This window comes from Pseudopodoces humilis, chromosome 18, assembly GCF_049639895.1.
Source record: "Pseudopodoces humilis isolate 2021_Gansu_Grassland_sample_001 chromosome 18, ASM4963989v1, whole genome shotgun sequence".
In the NCBI taxonomy this organism is placed as follows: domain Eukaryota; kingdom Metazoa; phylum Chordata; class Aves; order Passeriformes; family Paridae; genus Pseudopodoces; species Pseudopodoces humilis.
Window position 1 is genome coordinate 11243520 of NC_142217.1, and position 27160 is coordinate 11270679.

The 27160-nt window shown below is 39.4% G+C and overlaps 1 protein-coding gene across 2 annotated transcripts; it reads right to left on the reverse strand.

Moving 5' to 3' along the window:
- Positions 1-27160, reverse strand: LOC102113372 (parvalbumin, thymic). 2 transcript variants are annotated; one of them, XM_088064002.1, is made up of 5 exons: positions 27124-27160; positions 5200-5267; positions 4291-4423; positions 3964-4073; positions 1-2674 (listed from the first exon to the last, which is right to left on the reverse strand). In XM_088064002.1, exons 2-5 carry the CDS (start codon positions 5258-5260, stop codon positions 2649-2651), a joined length of 330 nt encoding a protein of 109 aa, XP_087920128.1. In that variant the 5' UTR covers positions 5261-5267; positions 27124-27160; the 3' UTR covers positions 1-2648. The 2 variants fall into 2 exon arrangements, with proteins under 2 accessions (XP_087920128.1, XP_005523027.1); XM_005522970.3 differs by lacking the exon at positions 27124-27160 and adding an exon at positions 6978-7025.

The window sequence follows — 27160 nt, forward strand, 5'->3', positions numbered from 1 at the left end:
TGTTCTCAGCAGTGTTTTATTTGTTTAATTCATTCATAACAGCTTGATGCAGAGGATTTAATCCTTACTTATCAGATGCCCAGGGAGGTTATAGAACCTCTATCCTGAAGATACTCAAACTCATCTTAGAGCAATGTGGCCTTCTGCGGGAGTGATTGGACCAGAGACCTCCAGAGAACCTTCCCATCAGGAATTACTGTCTGCTTCTGTACCTTAATTATGGTAACATTGTGATACCAGCCATGTGTCTCTTTGATGCTTCAGTTGGCATTCATATAGACATCCTGCAACTGAAGTTTTTCTTTAGCATGATGGCATTGTCAAGTTCAGAGAACACTCCATGATATTCCCTAAAAAATTGAAAGCTGCCATTGACTTAAGTTAATTAAAATGAACCTTGCCAGAAAACATCACATTTTTTGAATTTGTTTCTTTTAGTTGAAAAACACTCTTTTCTAGTTTGGTTAAAATGTGGATCTAAAATGTGGGTTCTAATGCCAACAGAAACCTTAATATAGAGTAGGTGGTATTTTTTTCTGAAGCCTATGAGCTTTTGTTTTTTTAATTGGGGACTTCTTGGAGTTTTATTATAATTCCTTAGAATGACATGGCTGGATTATTTTAATAAGATTTAAAACACATTTTCTTGCCACTATTTAAGAAGAACAGATTTTCTTATAAGCATGAGTAAAGTTCCTGCACACACAAGGATTTCCTGATTCTTGGGAGTGCTTCATCCCCCTGTGGCAGCATAAGGCAGTAATGTGCAGTTGTTCAGCATCTCTGAAATGCAGGATGGGCCACCATGCAGTCTTGCATTTCTTGCATTCCACATGAGACTCTCAGAGGTGCAAGGAATGTGGTGTCAGGTCTGTCACTTCTGGTACTGTATGTGCCATCTGCTCACGAGCCAGTGATCAGCAGTGTGAACAGCTAATGCATATATTACATCTGGATATTGCTGCAGATCCAGGTTGCCCCTGGTTTTTTTCTTCAGCAGGGAAATAATTAAGGTAAAAGAAACCAACAGAATCTCATCATTATGCAAAATATTTCAGTGCTGCAATTAACAGCAGCTATAATTTAAAACCAGATTTAACATCAAAGGCAGTTGAGATAGAATTAGGATTTATAATCATTATAATTCTGCCAAGGCTTCAGCGAGTCTGATTGCTAGAATTCCTCTTTTGCATTAGCCATTTTAAACCTGCCGACCGGCTCTCTTACGTGCCTGGGAATGAGGGAACTGTGCTTGCCTCACATAATCATCTCACAATTCATGGTAATGCCAACACTGGATGCTACATAAAAGTTCCAGAAGGCTTTGTTTCTGCTCTTCTTCAAAACAGCTGCCAAATCATAATTATTATTCAGTTTCAGCGAAGAGTATTAAAATGACAGTCTGCTGGTGAGCTGGAGCCACACAGCATGGGACATGGGGAAGGAAACAGCTAAACTGGGGTGGGGAAATTCCTGACATGCTCAGCCAGGGATGCACAACATCTACTCAGCCTGCTGACATCTGCATTTAGCCATGAATTGTCCATTAATGAAGACAATGCTATAACAAATTCAAAATCCTGTGAGACATTTACCAAAGGGAAGACTAGTTCTTAGTTTTCAGACTGAGAAAAATGCCTGGTATTATGGAACATATAGATAATAATTCATGTAATAAATGAAATAATTGCATAATGGCCATTATTTAATGATGTAAGAGTTTTAGGGAAATCAAGCAGCAAGATTGGCTGTAGTTTCATCTGTAGAAAACACAGAAATTCACAGATGTGGCAAATATTATTGTTTTGTACATGTTAAGAGACAATAATCAACAGGCTCATGATTCATGGAAAAACCACCAGGCCTGTGGCCCAGGTTGTCAGCGGACCATGACTTGTGACAGTGTCAGAGTAGGATTAGACCCTTCTCCTCTATCTCACAGCTGCCTTAGATTTCATGAAATATAAATCTTCTTAAGGGAGAGTCACATTTTAGGCCATAAACACTTTCTGATGATACGATTATGCTGTAACCTACTATATTTTGTAAAATTACCCACAAACTTATTCTGTGCTTTGAACTGCGTGTGAACTTCTCTTAAATGTCTTAATTTTTTCTCATATTCACAGGGTTGGGACTTAATAAGAATTATTTTCAGCTATCTTTTCAGCATTGCTTTTTCTCAAGTATCAGAGAATTAATCAGAAATAAACCTCAATTAAACCTGTACAATTAAGCCTGAGAAGATATCATATGGTTTAAGGTCATCAGAACTGTGTCTGGCGAGTCAGTATGCTCAAATATGAGGATGGAGAACCTAAACAAAATTTTTAAAAGCAGCTTTTCCCCCCAAGGTTCTTTCTGTTTAGTTAATTTTTTAATTGTTTTCTCCCCTCTCTCAACCACAATTTTAACATTATCAGTGGTGGAATATCTCAAAGTGCCTTCTTTACAATGGAAATGTAACAATGCCATGTGACCAAAAGATTGCAAGATTTCTCAGCAATCAGGTGTGTGAACTTCATGTGTGGGGAACGGTTAATGCCTGAAACAATATAAAAATGTACAAACACATGCTGAGTGCGAAGTGCTTGCTGGACGAGGTAATTGGCAGAGTCAGTCCAAGGTTGCCTTTGGTCTAGTGATGTTTATGCCTTCACTAGAGACTGGAATTCTGTCAAGGAAGAAAGTGAGAAAAGCAGGGATTAAAATTTATTGAAAGTAGTTTTTTTGACATCTTAAAAAAGATATATAAAAATGACTAAAACTCCTAGGCATGGAGGGCTCCCAAAGTTATTATAACACTGCACAAGCTACTGCTAAACTGAGATTCTGGGGGCGTAACAGATTTTTCACTCCTTAAAAAGAGTAAGTGCAGAGAGGAGGAGTATGTCTGTAAATTTGTATTCGTGGGAAATCCTGACTTAAAGGTAAACTATATTTACCCCATTACAAACTGATAATAGCCAAGGAAAAGGAGCCTGTAGCTCTCAGCGAGAGGAGTTTTTTTGAGTTTTATTTTTCCAAATAAAAAATATCCAGAGTGAAGTAATTCCAGAGTAGGAGATTCAATGGTTAAGGGCCAAGATCTGCATAATATAATGCCCTATCTGAGGTTCATAAACAGAAGCTGCAAAAGCTGCTGCTAAAGCAAATTCCTCCAACAGTATATCTCCCTCTCCCAAATCTGGCTAAGATTAGCACGTGTGTCTGTTGGAGTTATTGCCACCTGTCCTAGTTCAGCTGAGACAGCCCTGTTTTCAGTGACTTCATCTCTAATACATGATGCATAATGTCCTATTTTTCTGTGCTGCAGCTTCTAAAAGAAATATCCTGGCTAGTTCACATCATCCCTGTGAGGTTTTCTTCAGGAATTTGATTGAGTTTCTCAAAGGATTGCCCAGTGAAATGTGCACTTAACAGATAATTTCCCAGAACAAAATCCTGTGCTGCACTGCTGCAGTTGCAGACTTGAGAAACAATACCAGTCATATTTTACCTTAGTGAATTAAGCACCCAGTAATAGTGACCAATGTTTGATAGTGGAAGATGAAGAAATTAGTTTCTTTAGGTAGAGATGTGTTTAAAAATGGAAGTGTTCTATGGCCAGAAGTGCATAGCATCCACTGCTGAAATGGAAATTCAGAGAAATTCAGGTGTTCTGAATGTTTTAAAAATCTGGCACATTGAGTCTGTGGATTAGACACACAGCAGGATTAACCCCAAAGCTGTTATCATTGATTGGAAGATAAGACTCTACACTGGGCCTAAATATTATGTTGCTGTAACAGAGACCAAATGTGAGTAAAGCTATGAAAACAAAGGAGTATCTGCTCATATAAAAATTGTGGCAGAAAGTATCAGGCCAAAGTACTCATGTGTATTCTTCATGCCCCAATTTAAATGCAGCCCAAAATGTGTGCATTTTAAACCACAAATTTTATCAATTTTCAGAAGTCTTACCTTCCACTCCAATTTTGCCATCACCATCAGTGTCTCCTGCAGCCAGAAAAGCCTTGGTCTCCACCGAGGTGAGGGCTCTGGCATCTGAAGAGAAATTCTTCAGGAACAGCCTGAAATAGAACAGGATGCTGTGCTTGAGTTTTGTTCTCTGAAATATCCCATAAGGTAATGTCTGCTCTTATTATCTGAGGGAATCCACACAGATTCAAGGAAAGACAAGGATTTGTGTTTTGTTTTAAAAATAACATCAAGGGTTTCTTCAAGGACACCAAGCAAGTTCAAAGGTTTTTGTTGTTTAAGGAAGTAGAGCAGCTGAACAGTACTTACTGCAGCTCATCCTCTTCAATGAAACCACTCTTGTCCCGATCAAGGATTGCAAAAACTTTCCTTATTTGATCAGTACTTTTGCTGGATAAACCAACCATGGAGAAGAAAGACTTGTAGTTGAAGGAATCATCAGCTGGAAGAAACAGAAGTTGTTAAATATTCTCCCTTGAAGTCGCTATTACTGTGTGTATTCCTTGTGAATATGTATGTCTTTTCTTAAGCATCAGCCAGCTTCTCTTTCTCTTGTTCCCTGGTGTAGCAAAAGAGCAGATACAGTGGATAATAATTTCCCTTTTTAATCACTCTGTGCCTGTGGTCATATTTCCTTTCAGCCAGTTTGAAGTTTTCCGCTACAATGCACATTCTGCTAAATCAGGATTTATGCAATGTGTCACATGCAATTAATAATAAATATTGAGAGGGTGCTACTGTGACTTACAAACAGCTTCTGTAATTATTAATTCATTTTCATGGAGTCCTTTCTTATGTGGATAATTTGATAGAAGAGTAAGTAATTCACAGACAAACCAGATCTTTGAGTATCTGGAAACTTGATCTTACTGAACAGCTCTTAAGAGAAGTGAGACTGATCATTGCTTCACAAATGACACTCTCATTCTGCAAGCTGAGGCTTTTTCTGAAATTTTGAAGGATAAGGCTAACTTTAAATTTAAGTCTTTAACAGGTTTAGACACAGACAGCTTAGTGTTAAGCCAGCCCTAACTGAGACTGTGGCCCTTTAGTTGCTGCTGACCACTTGTGAGACCTTTTGAATTTAAGGGGCTATATTGTAATGTAGCTTAGAAAAAGATCTCACAGGGAAGGAATCTAAGGGAAAAATGATAGGCATGTCATCTTAAGACATAAAAATGGTATTCATCTTCTGTCTGCAGAGCAACCATTCCTTACCCTGGCAGCTGGAGAGAGCAGATTCAATATCCTTAGCAGAGAGGATGTCAGTGATGGCCATTGTTGAACTGGAAAATAAATTAACTGTGAGCTACTTAGTCATTAAAATTACTTCTCTCCTACTTTCATGGCTCTATTTGAAGTTGCTGCAATGACAGTGTGTGATAGGGGAAACATTATTCATCTGATGGCAAGTGGAGCATGCTGTAACAGATGTCTGCAGCAGGTGCTTTCACTGAAAGCTGGGAATGAGGGAGGAATTCTGCACGCGGGAGCGTGGGGCTTCAGGAAGATCTGATGCCTCTGCTGTGCTGGGAGAGCAAATCCAAGGTGTCCAACACCACATAACTTCATGACTTATGTGTGGGTTTTCCTAGAGGTGGATTATTACTTGGTAAAACCTGGAGTGTATTTACAGCACGCATAAGAGATAAGGCTGGTATATCCCCTAGAACAATATCTGGAATAAGTGTAATTGGAATGTGAAAAATCTAGTACTATTATCAGTAGATGTAGTGATCTTCACAAAGAATGATAATATTAGTGTAGAATTAGTAATAGCAATTTTACTCATGTAAATTTGGAGGGAAGTTCCTCCCATTTAGTTGCAACAATAAATGTGTCTTGCTGGGCTACTGCATCGCTGAAAGATTATGTTTCATGAGAGCTTTGTAAAAAAGTTTTTGTCAGTATCTTCTGAGGTTCCTTTCTTTTGCATTCCATACAGATTACAACAAACCATATTTTTGCCCAGATTTTGTCATTTTAGTAGATTGTTGTCTTTAGAACAGAAGTATCATGACTTAATATTCATTCTTAGTAGAGCGGAGGAGGTGTTTTCTTCTGACACAGCAGCATTTCATCTGAGAAAAATACTTTGTCCCGTTCAGCCACCAACAGCTGCAATAGTTTGCCAGTGCAATGTGTATCACTTTACAAAATGCTATAATGCCTGAATTTCTAACAGATTTTTAGTACACTGATGCATTTACAGTTTGGTAAACTGCACACACCAGTGCAGACAGGTTACAGTTTAAAACTTGCAACATTACTCAATTCATGTTAGTAAAAGAAGGGGAATAAAGCATAGAAAAATTATTCTTGAAAGCAACAAGAGAGTAGAAATATCTTTTCATTAATCCCTAACTGGTCTTCAGCAACATCATTCTTCCTGTCTAACCACGGACTGAGAAGGAATCAACTGGTGGTACCCATTTGTAGTCTGTGCACTGGTTTGAGATCTAAACACAGGTTTAAATTTCCTCTAAAATATGAAATGGCTGCCTCTGTACCTGTTGGTTTGCAGCAGAAGAAATTGTCAATCGTTTTAGTCCCTTTCTGAATATCTCAGAAGCGCTTAAGAAAGTGATGGCACACATTCCCACTGATGGCAATGGATCCTTCCTTGGCTCAGGCTGCTGGGTTACTTTTCTTTTACTAGCAATTATTTTGTCTCAGTGGGTTCTTGTGCAAAACACTTCCCCCTCTCAGCATTAGGCAATATAACTTTGAGCTCAGCTGTTCACCTAATTCTCACTGCCGACAGGATTAAAAAGGGGAGGAGTTGAAGGAAAACCTAAAAATTACAGCATTTTTTACAAGGGGCATCGTTCCTGTCTTGTTCCATCCTATGATCCCAATGCTGATTCTATTTTATGTTAGCTTGCAAAGATACAACATACTGGAATAGAGGTAAGAATAGATATTTCAATTGCTTTCTGTTTAGGAAGCATTTTGCTTTTGTGTTTCTTTGAAAGCAGAAGATCTGATCAGCTTACCTTTGTGGTCTTCTTGACTGGATAAGGAAGCAGTCAGTTTGGGAGGAAGGTACTTGCTGTGTGTCTCCAGCAGAGCTGAGCTCACATATATATACACTTTAAGTTGTATACCATATACAGATTTTAGATTTCAGCGTCACGAAGGGGGAATGGTGTCAAATGAACTTGCCTAACTAATCATCTTGCACTATTTTTATCTCAAGAGAATACATATGATATTTGCAAACGAAACAAGATAAGTGGCCAGATAGGCAAAAAGAACAGTCATGTCAAATTTCCTCTGATTTAAGCAGAAAACACCAGCTTCTCCATGTGATGTATGGCAAGACAAAAACCCCCACTATGTGATATGCTTGATCTGAGGAGTCAGATGAAATGAAGCACAATAACTTCTGAAGAGGTGTCTTTAATGACTGTTTAAATGTGATAACTTGTTATCTTATCTGTAGACTCTCTGTGTGATAGAATTTCATAATTGTTGCACTAAACAAAAAGAAAAAATAAAAAGTATTCTTCTCAGGTATTGTTTGCATAGCAAACCAATCTAGGGAAATAATAGCCATGTTGTCTCCAGAACGTCTGATCTGTTGTTGTTTGGAAAAAAAATACCAGGCAGTGAATTTTTTGCTATAGAAGGTAAAATAATATTATGTCAATCCATCAGAACAGTTGGCTGGGGGAGGGTATTTCATCTGCTCTGTTTCCAAAGAAAATCTTACAATTCTGCAAGATTCTGACAACCTGTTTAGTCGGCTATGTATGAAGCAAAAGGGTTGTAATCTGCCCAGCTGTCTCTGAGGCAAAAGTCCCTGAGCCCTACGTGAAAGATCTTTGCCTTCAGAATAGAGAGAACAATTTCAGTAGCAACATCATCGCTACAACAATATCTGAGGAGTGTCTTTTCAGTTTTCAGCCTGTCTTCAGTCTCTCTCAGAGAAGTGATTATTTTCTAGAATTGTTTGTCCAGTGCTGTTTCCCAGTGTTCCTTTGTGCCAGTTACTTTTTTCATGGATGTAATTTGATCATCTCAATTTTCTTTCATGAATGTTGTAGCCTAACTGGGAGAGGAGCCTGTCAGCTTGTATCTCACTTGTGCCTTGAGGTTGCAGAACAGTGAAAGACAAGTCATATGGATGACGGCACAAGGTATCATTATGGCCAGGATTAAGGGATGGCAAGGGATGACAGTGCAATTGGCATCACAGCTTGAGGTGGTGGCACAGTAAGAGGTGACAGTGCAGAGACTGTCTTAATGTCAGAGAGAGTATCAAGGCATCTATTTTCCAAAGCATTTCATGCTAAGATGGAAGACAGACCTAACCACCTAACCAGTCACTGAAGCCAGCCACTAATAAATCAGGATGCCAGACAGAAAAGTGATGAATGGAGGGTACCTACAAGACCTTAGTGCATCCAGCACTCACAGCAGATGAGCAAAAGGCAGCAAAAGACCACTGCAAAAGATTCTCTCTGTGGAGGAGTTGCTATTTCATTTGAAGTACATAAACATAAGAAAAATTATTGCTACAAGTTCTTTTTCTTATTATAACTTCTGCAAGTCTGTCCTCCACAAAACAGTTTCAGACACAGATAATTATTTTGCAGAGAATTGTTGGTTAAGAATGGCTGTGGAAGATTTCAGCTTTCCCTGTTTTCTGAATGGGTTCTTGACCAGCTGACGCTGAAAAATTTCAAGAAGAATTTGATGGAGAGATATTTAATACCGACTCTTGTTGTCGCTGGTGACATCTGGTAGAAGGGGTACAAATACCACTTTCCCCCCTCAAACTCTTCTGAGAAATTACTTTTATTCTAAATGGGAAAAAATTCTTCTCCCTTTTACACACACCACCCTTTTCTCCCCTTCCAAATTGGAAAATTGTCTACATAGTGCCAACAACTGATGTGCGGTACGTAGGGCGTCCAACATAAAAACTGATGGCATGATATGACCTAATGAAGCTAAGTTAAGAGGAAGGCCAAATTCTGCTGAAACTCTTGGACTGCAGGAGTCTGCATGGGAATTTGGTCCCTGGTGTCTATTTCAGAGAATGCATTTGATTTTAGATGCAATGGCTTCTCATTTTGCCCAGAGCTAATTCCACATATGTTAACCCCTCGCCCCCACTCTTCCCTTTAAAAATAGCATTGATTGCTGTTATTTCCCTTTATGCCTGTGGGCTGTTGCCATTAGTTTGAACTTTATGTGAAGCACATAAGGATGCAGTCTTTAGAAGTGTGCTGTGTTTTCTAAGAGGCTTTGACAAGGTAATCCTTTTTGTGCCCCACAATTTTAAGGGTAAAGCATGTAGTCAAATGATTTATGGCTCTGGTCTGTACAGCTGTATTCAGAGTCCAGCAAAATTTTGGAGTCACTTTTCTAGTAAGATTGGAGGCACTAGAGATCCATAACATGTGCATTTATGAAATGCAGGGGGATCATGTAGCTATTTACAACCAGCCTCAAACAACCATTTTCTTTTCAAGCCCTACATTAGAGATTGCATAAACATCTGTCTGGTCACTTTTACTTTCTTAAATAAAGTACTGTTAGGAACTTTGCAGCTGCCCTTCAACTTGGCAGAGGACGAACTGGGGAAGTATGAAAAAGTAAGGAAAATATATCCCTTTCAGCTTGCCAGGTTACCACTAAAAGCAGTTTTAAACCCTTGAGCTTGAGAATTTCTCTTTGCTCAAGGCTCTTTGCCTTCTGGAGGCATGGAGTTGTTTTATTCTTCCCATTTTTAACCTTAATTCTTTTAACATCTGATGCTACCTCCCCAGGTTGAAAAGCTGTATTTTGTGTCATCATAAATTCTGTGATTGTTCTGTGATCTGTTCTTGTCATTCTTTGAGTGCCAATGTGAATCATGTGCAATAGAGTAACAAAAGTGCAGCAAAGAGTTGTGTGAGTGCCTGCTTTAATTTAAATAAGTTTAATTTAAGTTTAATTTAAATAAGTGGTTTAGTGCCTCGTACATGCCTGAGATTATTTTCAGATGAATGAGATGAATGCTTCTGGTGGGGGTATCCGTGGTCACAAGTCAGGGAACAGGAGTCACCTGACAAAATGTGTTTAACCTATTGTTAAATGACAAGTGAGTAGTGAGAGTGGATAGATGTAATTTAGTGTAATTGTATTAATGCATCGTGCTCTAGTCATTTGAGGAATGTAACTCCTGGAGAGATCTAGGAATATTTGTGAGTGGTTTTAGGTTTATATTACCTAACCTACTATCTGTAGACACCTCATAACTAACCCCCAGTAAAATGCTGAATTAAAAAAAAAAGCGCTGGAAGGGTTGCTATGGAGGGAGGAGGCTGTATGTGGGAAATACACCAAATAAGATCTGGTTTATTTTTGCAAATTTAAATGAATCACAAAATTTAAGTAATTTATTTTTCACCAGCTATCATTCTAATGTCACGTGGGTTGAACCTCTGAGGTAGGTTTTCAGAGATGCTAAAAATTTACAATGCAGCTTTTCAGTTACTAGTGCCCTGTAAAATGTTAATGTACAAAGCTTTTTCAGTCATATTTTTCTTATATGTGTTAAACATAATTTTTAAGCCAAGTAGATTGTTTACATAAATCAGACAGTTTCTGGACCTACATATCTGAAATGGGAATTTCAATTCTGATTCCAAAATTTGAAAGGAATATGGCCCTGATGTAAATTCTATGTGATTTCTGAAGCAGCAGCTCAAAACTTTTATTCTCAAATTTAACCTTTCCAGGTCACTTCCATTTCTGTTTCTTTCTAAAAATGTTCATCCAGTGATGCAGAAGGAAACAGGCTTTTTTTTTCAAGAAAGAAATTCTCATAGACTGATTTCTGAAATTGTAGATTCTTTGGTCCGTTAAATCTGATACAATCATTCATAAACAGACAAGATACTTGAACCTCCACATGATTCTATCCATAAGTCTAAAATTACTTGCAGTAAGTGTTAGAAAACCTGTAGAATCAATTTTCTTGCCTTAATTCTGAAGCAAAAATTTTACTGTTTTTGAAAGCGTCCAAATAAAAATGGCAATAAGAAGTATGTGTAGGATTATCATGGTTTTTGAGCAGAAAATGAAATAAATTCAGCCAAGGCAATCTTCTCTAGCTAAGTTGGAAGCAAAGACACATGCTGAAAACAGAAATTCTATTCAATATTTGATCTACCATATTCTGTTATTGAGCTGTGTTCTTCAAATCTTGTGTGGTAAAATCTCTCGAGGGGATCCTTGTTTCAGGAATTGTAACTTTAGTCTGTGTGTTTATACTGTGTAGCCTGGTGCAGTCCTGCTCCATGACTATGGTTTACAAGCACTATAAATAATCCTCAGTTGCAGCAAGCTTTCACATATAGACGTGTTTGAAATGAACTCAGATGTTTTTCAGCCTGTCTGTATGTTCCTGTGTAGTCCTTATCCCACTGTGTAAACAGCGGCTCCCACTATAAACAGTAACAGCTCCTTGGGTTCTATAATTGCAGGAGCACAAAGTAAGAACTGGGTCATTATCTGTGCTTATGCTGATCTAGTACTGATAGTGCTGAATAAAGCAGGGCCTCTCTTCTGGCAGAGTTGCTTTTCAAGGAGGTATATAGATATATTCCAAGGATATACGGGTTTCAAAAACCCCAGATGCTGACTCTGAGAGATGTTTTCTCTGTGCACAAAGCCTGGACCCAATCTGACTTACAGGTGCCCCTTGAAGTGTGACTTAATTCTCTTCTCCTCCATTTACTGAGATTGGGAAATGGTCAGGACTTGTCTCAGCTCCTTCCAGCCTGGAGTGCAGGGCTTCTTTCCTATGCAAACTAGAGTGTAATAAGGGGCTGATGTGTGTTTGGATATTGTCCAAACATGGAGTTCACGTCTCCAGGGCACAGCACCCAGACCCAGGAACTCTGAAACATTCTTTTGTCCCTCATTAGACGTTGCCAACAACACTGACAATAATTAGAATGAGAACTATAGAAAAGTAAGCTGAATGAATATGGAAATTGGTACTAGAGACATAACGGCATTGGATATGAAAGCATTAAGTCTTCACAAACAAGAATCCATTGAGCATTTGAGAGCTAAGCCTGGTTTAATCAACTGGTGCATCAATGAAGTGATTCCACTGTTCAAATATTTGAAGAATCAGTGGGATGAAAAGACAGAAACAGGCATTGTTCTTCCTATACAGTGCTGCATTTGTGCTTTAGCTCCTGAGTGATATCAGTGTCCAGATAGCCCAGTGATTTCAAGCTTTATTGTATAGCATAGGACAACCCAGACAGCAAATGCAAGTTCTTCTTTTCCATTTATGGACAAACCACATTATATTTACTGTGGATTTTATTAGAAAATTGCTGCAGTCAGGTTTAAAGTAAATTATTTCAAAACTGTTGCTCTGGACAAAAAATTAAATTTATTGTATTCAAGTAATAAATTCACTTAACAGTCTTTCCTTGAATTATAATGGCCTCCATCTGAGCTGAATTATAGCAGTGTCTGCACCTTGCTAAAAAGGATACATTTGAAAAAGCATTTTACTAAACAGGAAGCTTAAGGAGCAAAAGTCTAGGTGAATCTCAAGAGCAGGAGGCCTGTCTCCCTTGGAACAGGAGTTCCAGCCTGGCTATGCCTGGTTCATTGTTAGAGCAGAAAATGCCCTTGAACCGCAGAGCAATTGAGCTCGAGCTCCTGCTCACACAGGAGGCAGCAAATGGGGAGGTGCTTGATTGACTTTTGATTCTCTGAGACAACTCACAGAGGTACTTGATAATAGAGACAACCGGTAGATGCAAAAAAATGTTGAGATTTTTGCATCAATTTTTGAATTTCAAAATTTTTCAAGGATTTGACTTATTTTATTTGACTTTTGCACTTGGACAGCAACATCTGGATTTGAAAATCCAGATGGTGAGAGCAGAAGGGGTCTTGCTGATTCCCAAATTCTCCATATTGGCTTGTCCCTTTCTGAGAAGAGAGAGATGAAAGCAGGTGATAAGGAGAATAAATGCATAAGTACTTTGCTGAATTTGAGAAGAACATTTTGCAAATGTATTCTGTGTCCTATCCTATGCTGAGCTGGGCTGTGCAAGCTGTAGTTCTGGGCAAAATTTGTCACGTATAATTTTTTCTGGAAAGTTAATTACTTCTGTGGTCAATGTGATGTTACTGAAATTTGAGTATTAAATGAAATGTGAAGCTTTTACTAAGAAATGCTCGAAAGCTGTTATCTCAGAATACCATGACAAGGTAATTTCAGAATACCAAATCCCAGCTACTTCCTGAAAGTTGCAGCTAAATAAAACCTTACTGAACAGTGTTGTTGAAAAATGCATGTTAATCAGTGCAGATCTTCCCCATCACCTAACCCTGTAATTGATGGTGCCATCAACAGCAGAGACAGTAATTTAAATTATGAATGCTTCTGGTAATGAATGATGGATGTTTTTGGCGTAGGAATTAAAGAGTATGCATTATTAGAACTAGTAGAAGAATTCAAGTCATGCTTTGGAGAAAAGTACAAAGTTAGGCATGGTTTAACATTCTTGCTAAAATCTGCTAACAAGCAGATTTTTCTATTAAATATGTAGGTATTACAAAACAGATAGAGAAGCATACATTGAATAAGGTTTGAAAGTTGTTTGAAGCCTTTTTGAGACTGATGCATAAGGCCACCATTCTTAAATTTAAATCTCTATAAGCAGTTATGTCAGTGCCTTTATAGATGCAAGCAACTGAAATTATCAGCCTGGTCTTTTGTCAGTTTGTTCCATTTTGATGGAGGGAGTCCTGGGCAGTGACTCAAGTAGGACTGAGGGACAGTGACTCACTACACAGTGTGACCCACTGCTCTGGGGCATTTGTTGGACATCTTCTATAATCACCTCTATTTGCAGAATACATTTCTATTTTGACCCTGAGTATATGGACAGCTCAGTGGTATTTACAAAAGGAAAACATGGAAACTTATCTTCTGGTGATATGGCCACCAGGTCATCTTCCAAGAGGATTTCCTTTGAGTGGCTGGAATTGGATTTCACCCAGTTTTAAAACTAGAAGTATGAAAAACACGATCTGATAATCAGGCAGCACTTGTTTCTTGGTGTCCTAATTCTGCCAGTTCTTTAGCAACCCCCAAGAGTTTTCCAAGGAAAACTGCATAAACAACAAGGCAAAAATAGCAAGGCTGCTCTTAGAGAAACAAACTCAATAAGTAAAATGGAAAATAAAGGTGCAATCTTTAGAGGTTAAAGTGCTGTAACAACCTTCCCACAAAAGGAACATCCATAAACCTCTTGGAGGCTGCAGCCTGTGGGGTATCACCTGTGTAGGGATATTGCCAGAGAGGTGGGATTTCAGAGTACAGACTTGGGAATGAGGCCATGGTGCTTTGGCTCTTGTTATCTCAGGTTCTCCAGCAAGCCCAGTCGAAGCTCGTGGCTCAGGAAGATGGCAGCTGTCCCTGGGCAGTGCAGAGCCAGCGCTGCACAGCCCGCTCAGCGGTGCCTCTGGGGAGGAAAACAGCCTGAAATTCAGCTTTCCCAAGAGAGCAAAACCTGTTTGGAGACACTGTCTCATGACTGGTCAGAGCTTGAGATTTTTCTGTCTTATTTAAAATAATCTGTGTAAGCACCACTGAAATGGAGCATCCATTTGTCCCCCTGAGGAGATCTGACATCATCCCAGGTGTGAGCAGTGCCTGTGGCCAGTTCCCACAACAGATTTACAACCCTGCCATAAGCAGCAGGAGTAAGGACGAGTATCCCAACCTGCTTGCTTGGCATGACATGGGCTTGATGTAAGAAATACAGAATTGAGCTAATATAGGTACTAAACTGTCTGTTTGTGTCCAGGGAATGCTGAACACATGTGGAGCAGATGGAAGAGATTAAAAAACCCATAGAATTATAGATGAGAAATGTTTACAATTAAAGCAACAAACAGGAGATTTCTCTGTAGTCTCTTTCCTGATTGTTTTGACACATGTTCGGGTGAAAAAGGTTTGACATACAAAACCTATTGTTAACTCCATTTACAATCAAATTCATTTGACTCAAACAACACTTTTCAAAATGATCTTTGTTTCCATTCACTTCAACCTAGCAAAGGAAAATCAATGTGTTTAACACCGCCACTTAATTTAGAACATTTTAAGTTGTCTGATGAATCTGGTATTTCAGCTTGTCCTCTACTGTTTCAGCTACTAAGGAAATTCCAACTAAGGGACTGCTAGATCAGATATCCTATGTCTCAGCTGGCCCAAAATCCCCACAATGGTTTTAGCACCATTCTTAAGAGAACCATGCCGACTTAATGAATAACAGACCTATTTACCCGAATATGGAAGAGCACTTAGTTTAAAGGACATTCGCATCAGTATTAGAAAACTCAGAATTAAAGGATGATGTATTGAATATTCTTTTTTTTTGCTGCAAGTAGAGCAGTTCATTAATAACAATTCAGTAGAAAACAAAAGAAGCTTGATAGTTCCTTCTTGTTGGTGGGCAAGTCTCTCCACCAAAATCATGAAGTAAATATCTTTCTATGACCCTTATAAGCTTTTTTTCTAAATTCTAGTTTCTAAGGTTCATGGATGTTCCTCCCACTGTGCTCATAACTGAGCAAGGCTGAATAATCCTGCAGCAAGAACTTCTGCTTGTGCTGCTGCTCACAAGCCTCGTGGTGTGATCTTGGCACAAAAGCAACAGTACAAAATTGGAAAAGACCACGAATTTTACTCCAGCCCCAGGGTTTTCTAAAAGCACAGGCTCTCAGCCTAGATTGTGTTATGACTGTTTTTTCAGATCCCTGACAGGGTGTAAAATTACAGACTGGTCAATGTGGATAAAGCTGACACATATTTTCAAGCACAGGGAGAGTTTATGGCTATATTTAACAAAAACACTGAGTTCTGTGTTTGGGGAATACACTCTGCCTCTATATCCAAAAGAGTCACCAGAATCCAAATTCTCTCTAGCTTCTCCTGTTGATCACATCCCACGCACTGGTTTCAAATTTTATCAGATTGTGCTTGTTTAGGGAAAGAGGTATGTTTTTGAGGTAAATACATGGAAAATAGGCTTTTTAAATGCATCCAATTTTTAACTCTCAAGGACTTAGTGTCTTTTCTCCACAATGCTACTAAAAATGCAATCTCGGATTTCCTTTTCATCAAGGGAAAATGTGCAGTCTTGACAAGCTCGGGAGAAGGGACGTGTTTTGTGATGTTGCCTAGAGCACATCTGTGTACAGAGCTATTTCTACCTTTTTTCTCAGAGCTGATAACATTAGACTTCTGGAGTTAGGTGTTTGAAGGAGCTGCAGACCAAATGCTGAGTTTTACAAATCTGTCTGTAAATATCATAGTAGAACTCCTGGTACAGTGAAAAACCTGTGCAAAGTGACTCTTCTTAACACTGAAAATTAGGTTCCCTCCCCAAACAAATGTACTGCCTGTATTTTATCGACTTCTAAATATTTGCAGTTACTATTATAAAGTCCATTTCTTTGAATCACATGTGACAGGAATCTTTCCCTCATAGTAATGACTATTTCTGTTGTGGGGAGCACAGAGCACTTTCCAGATCTTTCTGAGATAGTCTGTATTATCTGACATTTCTGCAGGCAACGTTTACTTAGTGGTGAATTGGATTGTAAATTCTACAGCTGTGAAGTCTAAGGAAACAGGAGTCTTGGCAAATTTCTAAATAAAGCTCTGGTAAGGAGTGACTGGGAATTTAATGAATACAGATTGTGGAATCAATCTCTCAATGTGTTTTGATTAGGGTAAAGTGCCTATATAATAGGGGTTTTTATTGCACCACTAAATATGACAACACTGAAATTTATTATGTGCTCCTATTTATATTATTTTCCTTTGCTTTTCATTCTTATAAAATGTTTAAAATACAAAATATTGTGTCTCTATAAGTTCTTCAGCTGGCAGGATTTAAATACAAATAAAAAGTTGAGGCCACAATCCCAATGCTGAGAATCTCAAAGGTTTTATAAGAATGAAAAGCAAAGAAAAATATTTTTTTTTCCTTTGCATGGAATGACAGGCTCTGTATGTGTGTGGTATGTCCAACTTTACTTTATGATTTTTGTATTTATAGCTTTATAAGAAGAAGATGCTCAGAGAATTGCTCTGGTGGTTTTATTCTGCATTGAGGAGTCTCTCTGACCAGAAGGAGATTTTCTGGGCAAATTAATAAAGTTGAAATTTCAGCACATCTCGTCCTGGGTACCCCATAGTCTGGGCCCAGCCATGTCCCTGTGTCCTTCTCCTCACACAGCACAGTAACAGTCCCTCTGGCTGATGGGGGCTGGACACAGCTCTTTCAGAGGCTGCTGCTGTCATTCCTCTGTTGTATGGAGAACAGATTGCAGAATGAAATTAACTTTACTTGACAGTAATAAATACAATACACAGACAGCACAGTGTTCCTGTGTCCAAAAGAAATAAATTCCATGGATTTCTACTGGGACTGGAGCAAGATTTAGTCTTGCAAACAACGCCATCCTTTATAAATTATATGGACAAATATTTGAAATTTATAAATGCCTACTGTATGAGACTTCCTGTTTTTGAAGTCAATGGCAAAATCCCCATTGACTTGAGTGCCAACATGATGTAGACCACAATAAGAAATGTTTCCCATGAAAATTATGTTATAATTAACATTTGGAAATTGATTAACAAGGTGGACCTGATAGCTACAGAAGCTGGGGGTCATTAGAATGAATTGAATCTTTCTTTGCTTCTCTACTACTTTAATTGAAAATTAAGTAGCATCGTTGTTTTTACCAAGATCTGGTAATTTCTCGTACTGTACCTCATCTTGGTTAAAGCCACCTTAGTATACTTTATGACCATTGTCAAAACACATGGAGGTTTCTTTTAAGGTGATGGAGTTATTTTCAGCCGTATTCCTAAATTTACTTCCCAGTCAAAAGAGGAACATTTCAACACGTGGTCAAAGAAAGATGGCAATTGTCAGTAGAAGGAGGAAACAGACACTCTTCAGGCAGCATGGGTGCAGGATGCCCAGGAATGGCAGAAAGTATTTTGCTGAATAGTTCACATGGCTGAGTTTAGGAGAAAAGCCCTATCCTGGTAGGAATGAAGAGGAAGCATGGAACTGGACCCCCCTCCTTTACCTCTGTAGTTCTGCCTCCAGAGAACACCTGTCTTTGTATGGAAATTATTTATGCTTATCAGAGAGAGAAATGCAAAACCCTGGATGGACTATCTGAATTCTAATTCTGATGTTGATGTTGATGTTGAGCCTCTCTGAGGCCCTGTACAGTTGATATTTATTGTGTGCTTTGTGCCAGTACAGTTTGCCACAGGCATTTAAGTGATAGGCTTTGTCCTTAAAAAAGGGTGAAAGAAAGAGGTCAAAGCCAAAAGGGAGAATTGTTGATATTGCCTCAGTGTATGTTGAATAGATTCTTGTGCTACAAACTGCTTCATTGCAAGAAAGATGATTCTAGGAATCAGATCCTACTGTAAATATATCACAAAGAGTTCATATATATCACTTAAGATGCTGTTCCCCCATAAACAAAACTTGGCTAATCTCTTTAATAGCTGAAAGGTTGGTATGAACTCCACAGACACTATCAATGATTTCTGGAGATGAAAAATTGTACTGGAATACAGGCCAGGTAGTTTTGTTGTCAGGGTGTTTTTGTTTTGTTTCGGTTTGGTTTTGTTTATCTTTTATCTTTCCTGTAAGTTCTTCTTACTTCTGTAATTTTGGTAGAAACAGAATTTGAGTTACACTGGTCATGAGTTTTTGCTTGTCCCTATATTGAAAAAAATTCAGCTTTTGCCTGATTAACTGCTGCCTTATGGTACATTTGGTTCATGTATGAATTTCCCCAGCTATCAAGATGGTAGTTTTATTTTAAACTGAAATAGTCCCATCTAATCTGCTATGCAAGCCAATAATAAATGGCAAAGTACTCAATTCAGAAAAATAAAATTAGGGGGATTTTTTCTGTACTTCATTTTGTTCTGTGCAGTTCATCTTGGGTTGGGGAGAGAAACAAATATTATTATGGAGAGCAAAGAAACAGTACAAATATGTTTACGTATTTCTAATTTTGTCTTGGGTGTTGAATTGCCCTGGGTTCAGTTGCATAATGATAAGTAAAGCAACTGGACACAATCCAGTGCAAAGTGATGCATGAAACCAGCGCTTTTCCCCCCCAGTGTGTGAAAATTTGTATCAGCAAGAAACAGATAGTCTAACTTGTATGTAGCTGGAGAACTGCCTGCATTTTGATACCTACATTCTTTTAAAATGACTCATTCTTCAGCGCAGACACCAGATCCGTGGTGCTGAGGCCCAGCAGTGACATGGAGACACTGGCCTTCATTAACCCTCCATCCTCCCTTGCTGTGCACTGATGTGACCCCAGCAAGGGGACCAGAGACACTGTGGGCAAGGCTGGGGGGAAGGTGCTTATTGGGTGGGGCTAAAGCCCAATATTTCACCTCACAAATCCCTACTGGAGCCAGGGTTAGATCTAAATTCTGCTACCTTATTGTCACAACCCTGCAAGCCAGGTCCTCACCACTGGAACTTCAGTGTGTGACTGTCTGGGGTGGCCTGGCTGCAAAACCCAGCTACTTTCTGTCCAGGAGATGGGACAAGGTGCTACCATTTCAATGAAAAGGCCAGTCATTGCTTTTCTGCTGCTAGTCAGATATATTAGTAGTTACAGGCTTAACAGTTATTTTAAAAATCCCCACCTATGGTAATGATTTTGTTCTTTAAGCATGTTTCACCAGGAAAACCTGATATGTGACTTTCTGTGAACTATGTAACAGGAAAGACTCATGAAAAAAAGGCCTTTGATGTTTAAAGGAAATTACATTTTTAATAAATTACCTTTAAAACAACCTTAAGCATCAGATAGAGAGTAGTCAAAGAATAATTTCTCTGTTTTGCCTTTTTTTTTTTAGAAAAGTAAGAAATGTAAAGCTTTCTGTTTTTTATACAGCTCCCCAACAGCTACCTTTATATGCCATAGAATAATAGTATTTGTGTGAAAGAAGGATGGGAGGTTCAGTTCTAGAATGAATCTCCTATTTGTTTCTGGTTTTATATTGTTTTTTCCAAATCCATATCCGATCTCTGGGAGGTAGATCTTGTAGTAAGATTTGAAACAGTGCAAGAGTAAATATATAAATAAGTCAGATTAGTTTCAGGAGTGGAGAATGTTTTAAGTAATATTTTAGACTAAGCCAGTGTGAAAATGTGGGTAAAGATCATGCAGATTTGTTCTGTTGCTAATCAGCCAGTCAGCAACTCTGCATTTTGGTTTATCACAATGTGACTCTTTTAAATAAGACACAAACATGCAAACACATTGCAGATTTATCTTTGGTAGGTGAAGATCTGGAGCCTAATTGTAATTAGTAGTAGCTGTTTGTGGCTGGCTTACAGACCTCCCAAAGCTAAACTAGCAATAGCAAAGTGAGCACATCTTCCCCCACTGTGAGAGACAGCACTGACCTTTCAGTGTTCAGCAGGCCTTTGTGAAACTGCTGGGATTTATTAATCACTTGGATTGTTTGGATTGACAAAAGGACAACTCAAAACATGGTAGGTAATCATGAATGTGGGAGTTAATCTCTGTGATCTCTGACTGGTGTTTAAAGGTTCATGATTTGCTCCCAAGTGACTGAAGCAGCAGGGTGAGAACAGAGGTCTTCCAGCTTTTTTTTTTTTTTTTAATGCACAGTATTTCAGTTTTGGATGAGGTGAAACTTAACTATGCTCTTGGAGCAGTCAATTGTGGAGTATTCTGCTCTTGCAATGGTCCAAGCAGTGCTGTGTGTTGGAAGACATTGATGGAGCAGTAGAGGGATCAAACTGGGCAAATTGCTCTAACTAAAACCAAAGCACAAGGATAAACACTCTCTCCTCCAGCTCAGCTGAGTTATTCAGCAGTGGTTAAAAGCTGTCACCAAGGCTGAGGGGCACAGTGTCATTCAAGGCTTTGTAATGGCTTTGGTGCTGCTGTGATGCTCCTGGAGGGTGATGCAGAGAAGTGGCAATGGATTTTTATTAATCCCAAATATGCACCTTGCACTCCATGACACGTTCTTGGTTCCAACCACGGAACTCACCTGTGCTAATTGTGTGCAAACTCATTGAATTCTGCACCTACTTGACAACCAGTCCTTGCAGATTAGATTATTTTTCTTGGAGCAGGCAAGATTTGCCTAAGAGGAAATGCCATAAGAATAGGATGGAAAAGAAGAGTGAATCCTGTTGCTTAAAGGCTGGTCCTGCTGGAAGGGATAATGCACTAATCAAATTTTGACAAGGTATTAAGGAGAAAAGATGGGAAAGCATTTTTGAACTGCCTGCACTAAAGCTGGATGCCTGAAAAATAAAGCAGTTCTTATGCATAAACATAATTTTGATTTAGTTGGCATTACCCAGGGATAAGTCATACATCTATAGCAGTCATAAACGTCAGTGCGTGAAAGAATGGGCCTCACACAGGCTGGTGATGCCAAGAAATCAGGGAGACCACCTGTTCCAAGATGAGGTACAATATAAATAAATACAGATACCTCATCTTGCCCAGCTGGTACCAGCACAGGTAGCACATGTTGCATGTGGTGCATGTGGACATGATTATGTGACTGAAGCATACATGGCCTGACCTGCTTGTACAGGACAGAGAGAAATTAACAGAGGGAGTGATCATAATAAATAGCTGTTTTGCGAGAATATTTCACTGTGATCAGTCTTCTTCAAAAAAAGGCTGGTTTTCAGGCTGCAGGGAAGGACAGGTGATCCATGAATTGCACTCTGCAGTGGGGCCCTGCTAAGGTCATGGTGGCTAAGCTAAGATGGGGAGATGAAAATATTGGACTTGTCAGACAGGGCTTGGCTTGTTGAGTCCTCTTCCTTTGTGCTTTCTGAGAGACAGTATAGCCAAAGCAGAGAATGGAGACTGAAGAGAAATAAATAGGCAGGGAGCAGGGAATGACCAAAAGAAGAAAAACAGAGTGGAAAGGTGAACAAGATCTTGTGTACTTTATGTCAGTGGTGATCTTGCCTTTCTCCTTTCAACTGCTGGTGTCTGAGCCTGGCAGGAAGAACAGGACAAGACTGGTAGCCTGTAAACACTGACTTACAAGCTCTGGCAGGATTGATATCAGTGAGTTAAGATGTCTCTTGGCTCCCCCAGTTTTCTTTCTCTTACTATGTTTCCTTAATATGTTTGTTACACTTCGTAAGACCTCTTAATATCTAAAGCCTTTAGATGTGGAGGATTTGAACTGATGTAGGAAACACTTACTTAAGGACTAAGAGTGTGCAGTCCTTTCCAGCTTGGCTCCCGGCCTCTGTCTGGCCTGTCCCCAGCCTAGTTCTGCATCCCCTCGGAACGCCCAGCCCCACATCCCGCCGTTGGGAATGCACAATTCCACATCCCGATGCCGGGAATGCGAGCCCCTTGTGCCGCACTGGGACCGCGCAATTGCCGCTGTTGGGACGCCCCGCTCCCTGCGCAGGGAGGCTGCTGAGCGCCACCTCGTGTCTGCCGTGCTGGGGCCGCGGCCCCGGCGTTTTTGGGAAGGGAGGATGGCTGGCTCGTCCCTCGGAGCCGGGAAGCAGCAGGATCAGGCGGCGGGATCAGGTGCTGAGCTCTGCCTTCCCGCGGAGCACTCGGCAGCCTCCGGGTTCTGCGTGCGAGTGGCACAGCCAAACTGAGGTCGTAAGGAGGTAAAAAAATCGAGCCTCTAAAAACGTTTGTAAATAGTATTTTATGGAAAAAGCTGCCCTTCTTACACTGCTGAGTTAGCCAGGAGGATGGATATGAGGATTTGTTGATAGTATATTAAATTCTGCTCTGCAGTGCAAAAATCGAGGGACAAAATATCAGCGACAAGGTCAAGGAAGCTTCCAGGACTGCCCCTTCCAGCTGCTCTGCTGTTTTGTGTCACCTCTGTGACTCCTCTGGCTCCCTCAGGTGAGCACAGAGCTGCTCTGACACAACCCAGACCCCTTCCATCCTGCCAGGATGTCTTGTACATGATCCTTCATCCCACTGCCATCCTTCCCAGTGCATCTTTCCATCTCTGCAGTGGAGGTCCAGTTTTCCAGAAAGATTTTTTTCTCTATAGTCTTGGTTCTCTCATCAAGCTGTGAAAATCTTCCATTGGCATCAGTAGCTGAATCATATCACCCATGCTAAACCCTATGTAGATGTCTTCTATTATGTAGACAAACACTGGATCCTCAAATGAAGAACCCAATTTCAAACAAAGCAGTTCTTTGGCATTTGAAATATCCTGCAGTGCCATATTCAGAGTGTCTAAGTGCACAGGCAGGGCTATGGGAATTCTGCTTATTTTAAGAGAAAAAAAAATCACCTTATCCTTACAGGCTACAAGCTACACAGGATTTTGTGATTAAATCAGAATTATTCATACCACTTTCATGTTCAAAACTCCAGAAAAATAAGAAAATACTTCATGTGGTGGAAAACCCAAGTAGGTTATGTGAGACCCCAGAGTCAGATTATGATGTCATTGGGAAAGGGCTGAAAAGCAGCATAACAGAGTGAGATCAAACCATGGCATGTGTGTTGTTGCTACTGTTACTAGTACTGTTTCCACAAATGTTTGAGATGTTGTATTTCTTAGACATAAAAGAAAGAATTACATTTGGCCAGGTACTTCACAGTGGAATATGAGGTTATTTTTCAGTTTGACATGGAAACAAATAAAACAAACACAACACTAGCAATTATTTGGATTCCTGTTGAGAACATGTTATGTAACTACTCTGGCTTTCTTTCCTCATAATATAGGGTGGGGAAGATGATAAATGTAGATAAAGGAATAATACAGAAATTCAGCCACCCTGCAGTATTTCAAAGAATCACCCTTGGCAGGTGCTGAAAAGGTGTCCTTGAACTTCCACAGCATCACAGCCAGAGTTCTTTATCGCATTCCGAACTGTGATAAAAGAGCAGAATCAATAACTCAGAGAATGGGGACAGAGACGCTGATGTTGAATAGAAGTCCTAAGAGGTAAAGGGTATTTGAGAAGAACATAATAAGAAATCCAAGTTTCTCCAGTCATCTATAACCCATGTTTAATTTCAGTTAGCAAGGGCCAGCCTACAGGACAGCTACTCCAGATTTATACCAATATAAGCAAGAATGGAATAAAAAGGCACTTGAGAAAGGAAAATTCAGCTAGAAGATTGTGGAGAATAAGATGTCATCCAATGATTAGTTTGGGCAATGGAACAGAGTACATTATGTTTGAAAAGGGAGAGCCACACTGCACTATTAGGTGTTGAAGTCCTGCAAAAGGGGCCTGGAGAAGAGGAGCTGGTCCATCTACACACCTACACAAATCCTTCTACAATCAGTGCACCCAGGTGCAAATCCCAGCTGCCTGGGAGGAAAAATACATAATTTGGCTGTGGCTATTGAATAACTGGCAAAGGCCCAGTGTTTCAGAGGAAAGTGAAAAAAACTCAGAAACTAACTTATGCAGCAATGAGGATGTGCTGGGAGAAGCCTGCTGGTCCCTTGGCAATCAGAAATGCATGGTATCCACACACAAGAAATACAGAACAAGAGAGATCTAGTCTTGTTTCAAGCCTCTGTTAGTATATCCCAAACATTGACTGCCCACAGACTCATTTCCTTTGTTACGCAACTCTTCTGTGGGAATATCAAGTTCCATATTAAGACTATTTAGGTTTATTGTCTTCACTGTTCCCTTTGAAAGACCATGCAAGTGTGTGATCTCCTTCAATAGCTAGAAATGTTTTCTATAGTTTTCAGTCTAAACATGCTGTTGATCAGATCATAAAAATTTTATCTCATAGTCATGTTAACCTTTAACTCAGTTCTTTTCCCACTCTATTTATCATAAGACCTATTTATAAAGGACTTGCATAGATCTATTTATAAAGGACTTGCATATTGTTCCTCCACTGTCACACTGAAGAAGTCATGTTCTTTTTATCTCTCCCTAAGACTGCTAATTCTGTAATTGCTCTAATAGCCAGTCTGCACTGATTCCAGTTTAAGCTAATCTTTTTCAACACTGTTGACAGGAACTGTATAAATATTTCACACAAAATCTTACTAGTGCCTTGTCTAAAAGTGCCAATATTTCCTTCTCTGCTAAAAATCTCACCTAACCCATCTGAACACTACATTATCTGTTTCCACAGCTGTGTTGTACTGGCAGATTTGGCACACTGTCAGTCTATCAGAACACTCAGATCTTTTTCCTTCGCTGTTGCTTCCAGCTGATGAATCCCAAGAACATGACTTTGCAGTTCACATTATTAAATTTCTATCACTGCAGGCAAGAAGGTCATCTAATTCCAGTGTGGTGATCTGGTCCTGCTCAGCATTGGCAGTATCCTCCAGCTTTTTATCACATGCACAATTTTTGAGGCTGGGCCTGCTTATGTTCCTAGTTCATGGAAATGTGGATTATATGGTATTGCTCCAAAGAGTGATCCCTGAGGAATACCATCAGGTAATTTGGCCATTCTTGTAACTACTTTTTTATTAATAACCTGTTGCTCCTTCTTCATATTGTTTTTATATTAATCCCTATCACCTCAACTTTCAGTAATGATTTCCTGCAGAGCACTGTATCAAATTATCTGTTTGAGCTTCAATAGACTGAGTTCACTGCTTTATTTCATTGCAGAGAGACAATTATCTTACTCAAGATACACCAGCTCAGACTGATACCCTCTGCTCTGGTAAACCATGTATGTTTTCTCACACTCTGTTTGCTGCCCCACAATTAATTTGTTCTAAGACTTGGCATTATATTGAATTTTTAATATACATTTTAGAATATGTATACTTTCTAAAAATACATTTCAGAATATAAACATTGTATTTGCTATGCTGAAGTCCTAGGCAAGCTTTCATTGAAATTCATTAAACGCTGGCTGCTTTTACTTGAAAATTCATATACCAGTTATTTCAGTATGCTAGGGAGGAGATTGTATGTATTCCTCAATAGTTTTGTGCATGAAGAAGTATACTCTGTTTCCTCTAAGACTTGCAATTTTTATTATACTACCGCTTCCTTTATATGTCATTCCCATCTGTTATTAGCCTAGTGTCAAAGCAAAGGATCATTGCTTATTCTCAAGCAATACTATCTCTTGTTAGCTGATTTATTATTAAAGAAAACCACCTTATATCATCCCTGTGTTCTTGATGGAGCTCTGCTATCACTGGTGGCATTAATTTTCTGCTTTAAGTTAAAATCTTCCTCAAACAAGGAATTGCAGTTATTACTTTCCTGTAATTTTACATCTCTTAGAATTTATATTCAAGTTTGAATAGAGGAAGGAGGCTGTAAAAGATCCTCAGCACTATCCTGATGGGGCAGTTTTTGTCATCTCTAGTCCAAGTCCTTTCTACCCAAGCAGAATTTTTTTGGTCACTGCGATCACAGATTTCTTCACGCTCAGCCATTTCCTCAACATTCAGTGATGCCTTCCCTCTCCTCTCATTTCTGTCTTCCCTAACAAACTCCCTACACACTGTATTAGTGGGAATATTCTGTTCTCAGCAGAAAGGCAGAAGACCTCTCCATGCTCCAGCAGGGTTACCAATGAGCTTCTGATATCTCATCTTGCCTTTGACATTGCCATTCTGTGCAAGACAACTTTCAAGGGAGACAGGGCATGTCCTGTGTGAGGCCCAGGGGGAGGCTGTCCCCTGCCATGTCCAGATGGTAACCAAACGCTTTTCACAATCAAAGATAGCCTGAAAATAGACATTTGATAACTCACCTGCCTCTGTGAACACTCCACAGGTCCTCAGGTCCTGACTACCCTCTCAGGATTGTCGTATAGAAGTATTAATATGAAGAAAGAGTACAGAAACACTGTTTTTTGTGCTTACTGATTTGTTCCCCTGTGGATGTCATATTTCCAGTATTTTTCTGGCATTCACAGACAATTAGAATAGTCAGAGCACTTCCTATGGAGAGATCTACTTGAGCTAATCTGCATGTTTTGTTCTTCAGAGAAATTATTTTAGCCACATCACAAAGCCATTCACTGAGGTTATAAATTTCAGCAAAGCCAGGGAAGAAATATGCTCCTACATACCTGATCTGCTGAATCCACCAGAGATCTGCTTCTTGGC

Bases quoted from the DNA above. Each gene is read 5' to 3' on its own strand.
- LOC102113372 (XM_088064002.1), bottom strand. From the start codon at position 5,260: ATGGCCATCACTGACATCCTCTCTGCTAAGGATATTGAATCTGCTCTC. The intron at 4,074-4,290 runs GTAAGTACTGTT...GTTCTATTTCAG, and splicing joins ATTGAAGAGGATGAGCTGCA to GCTGTTCCTGAAGAATTTCT. The intron at 2,675-3,963 runs GTAAGACTTCTG...CTTCCTTGACAG, and splicing joins TGGCAAAATTGGAGTGGAAG to AATTCCAGTCTCTAGTGAAG.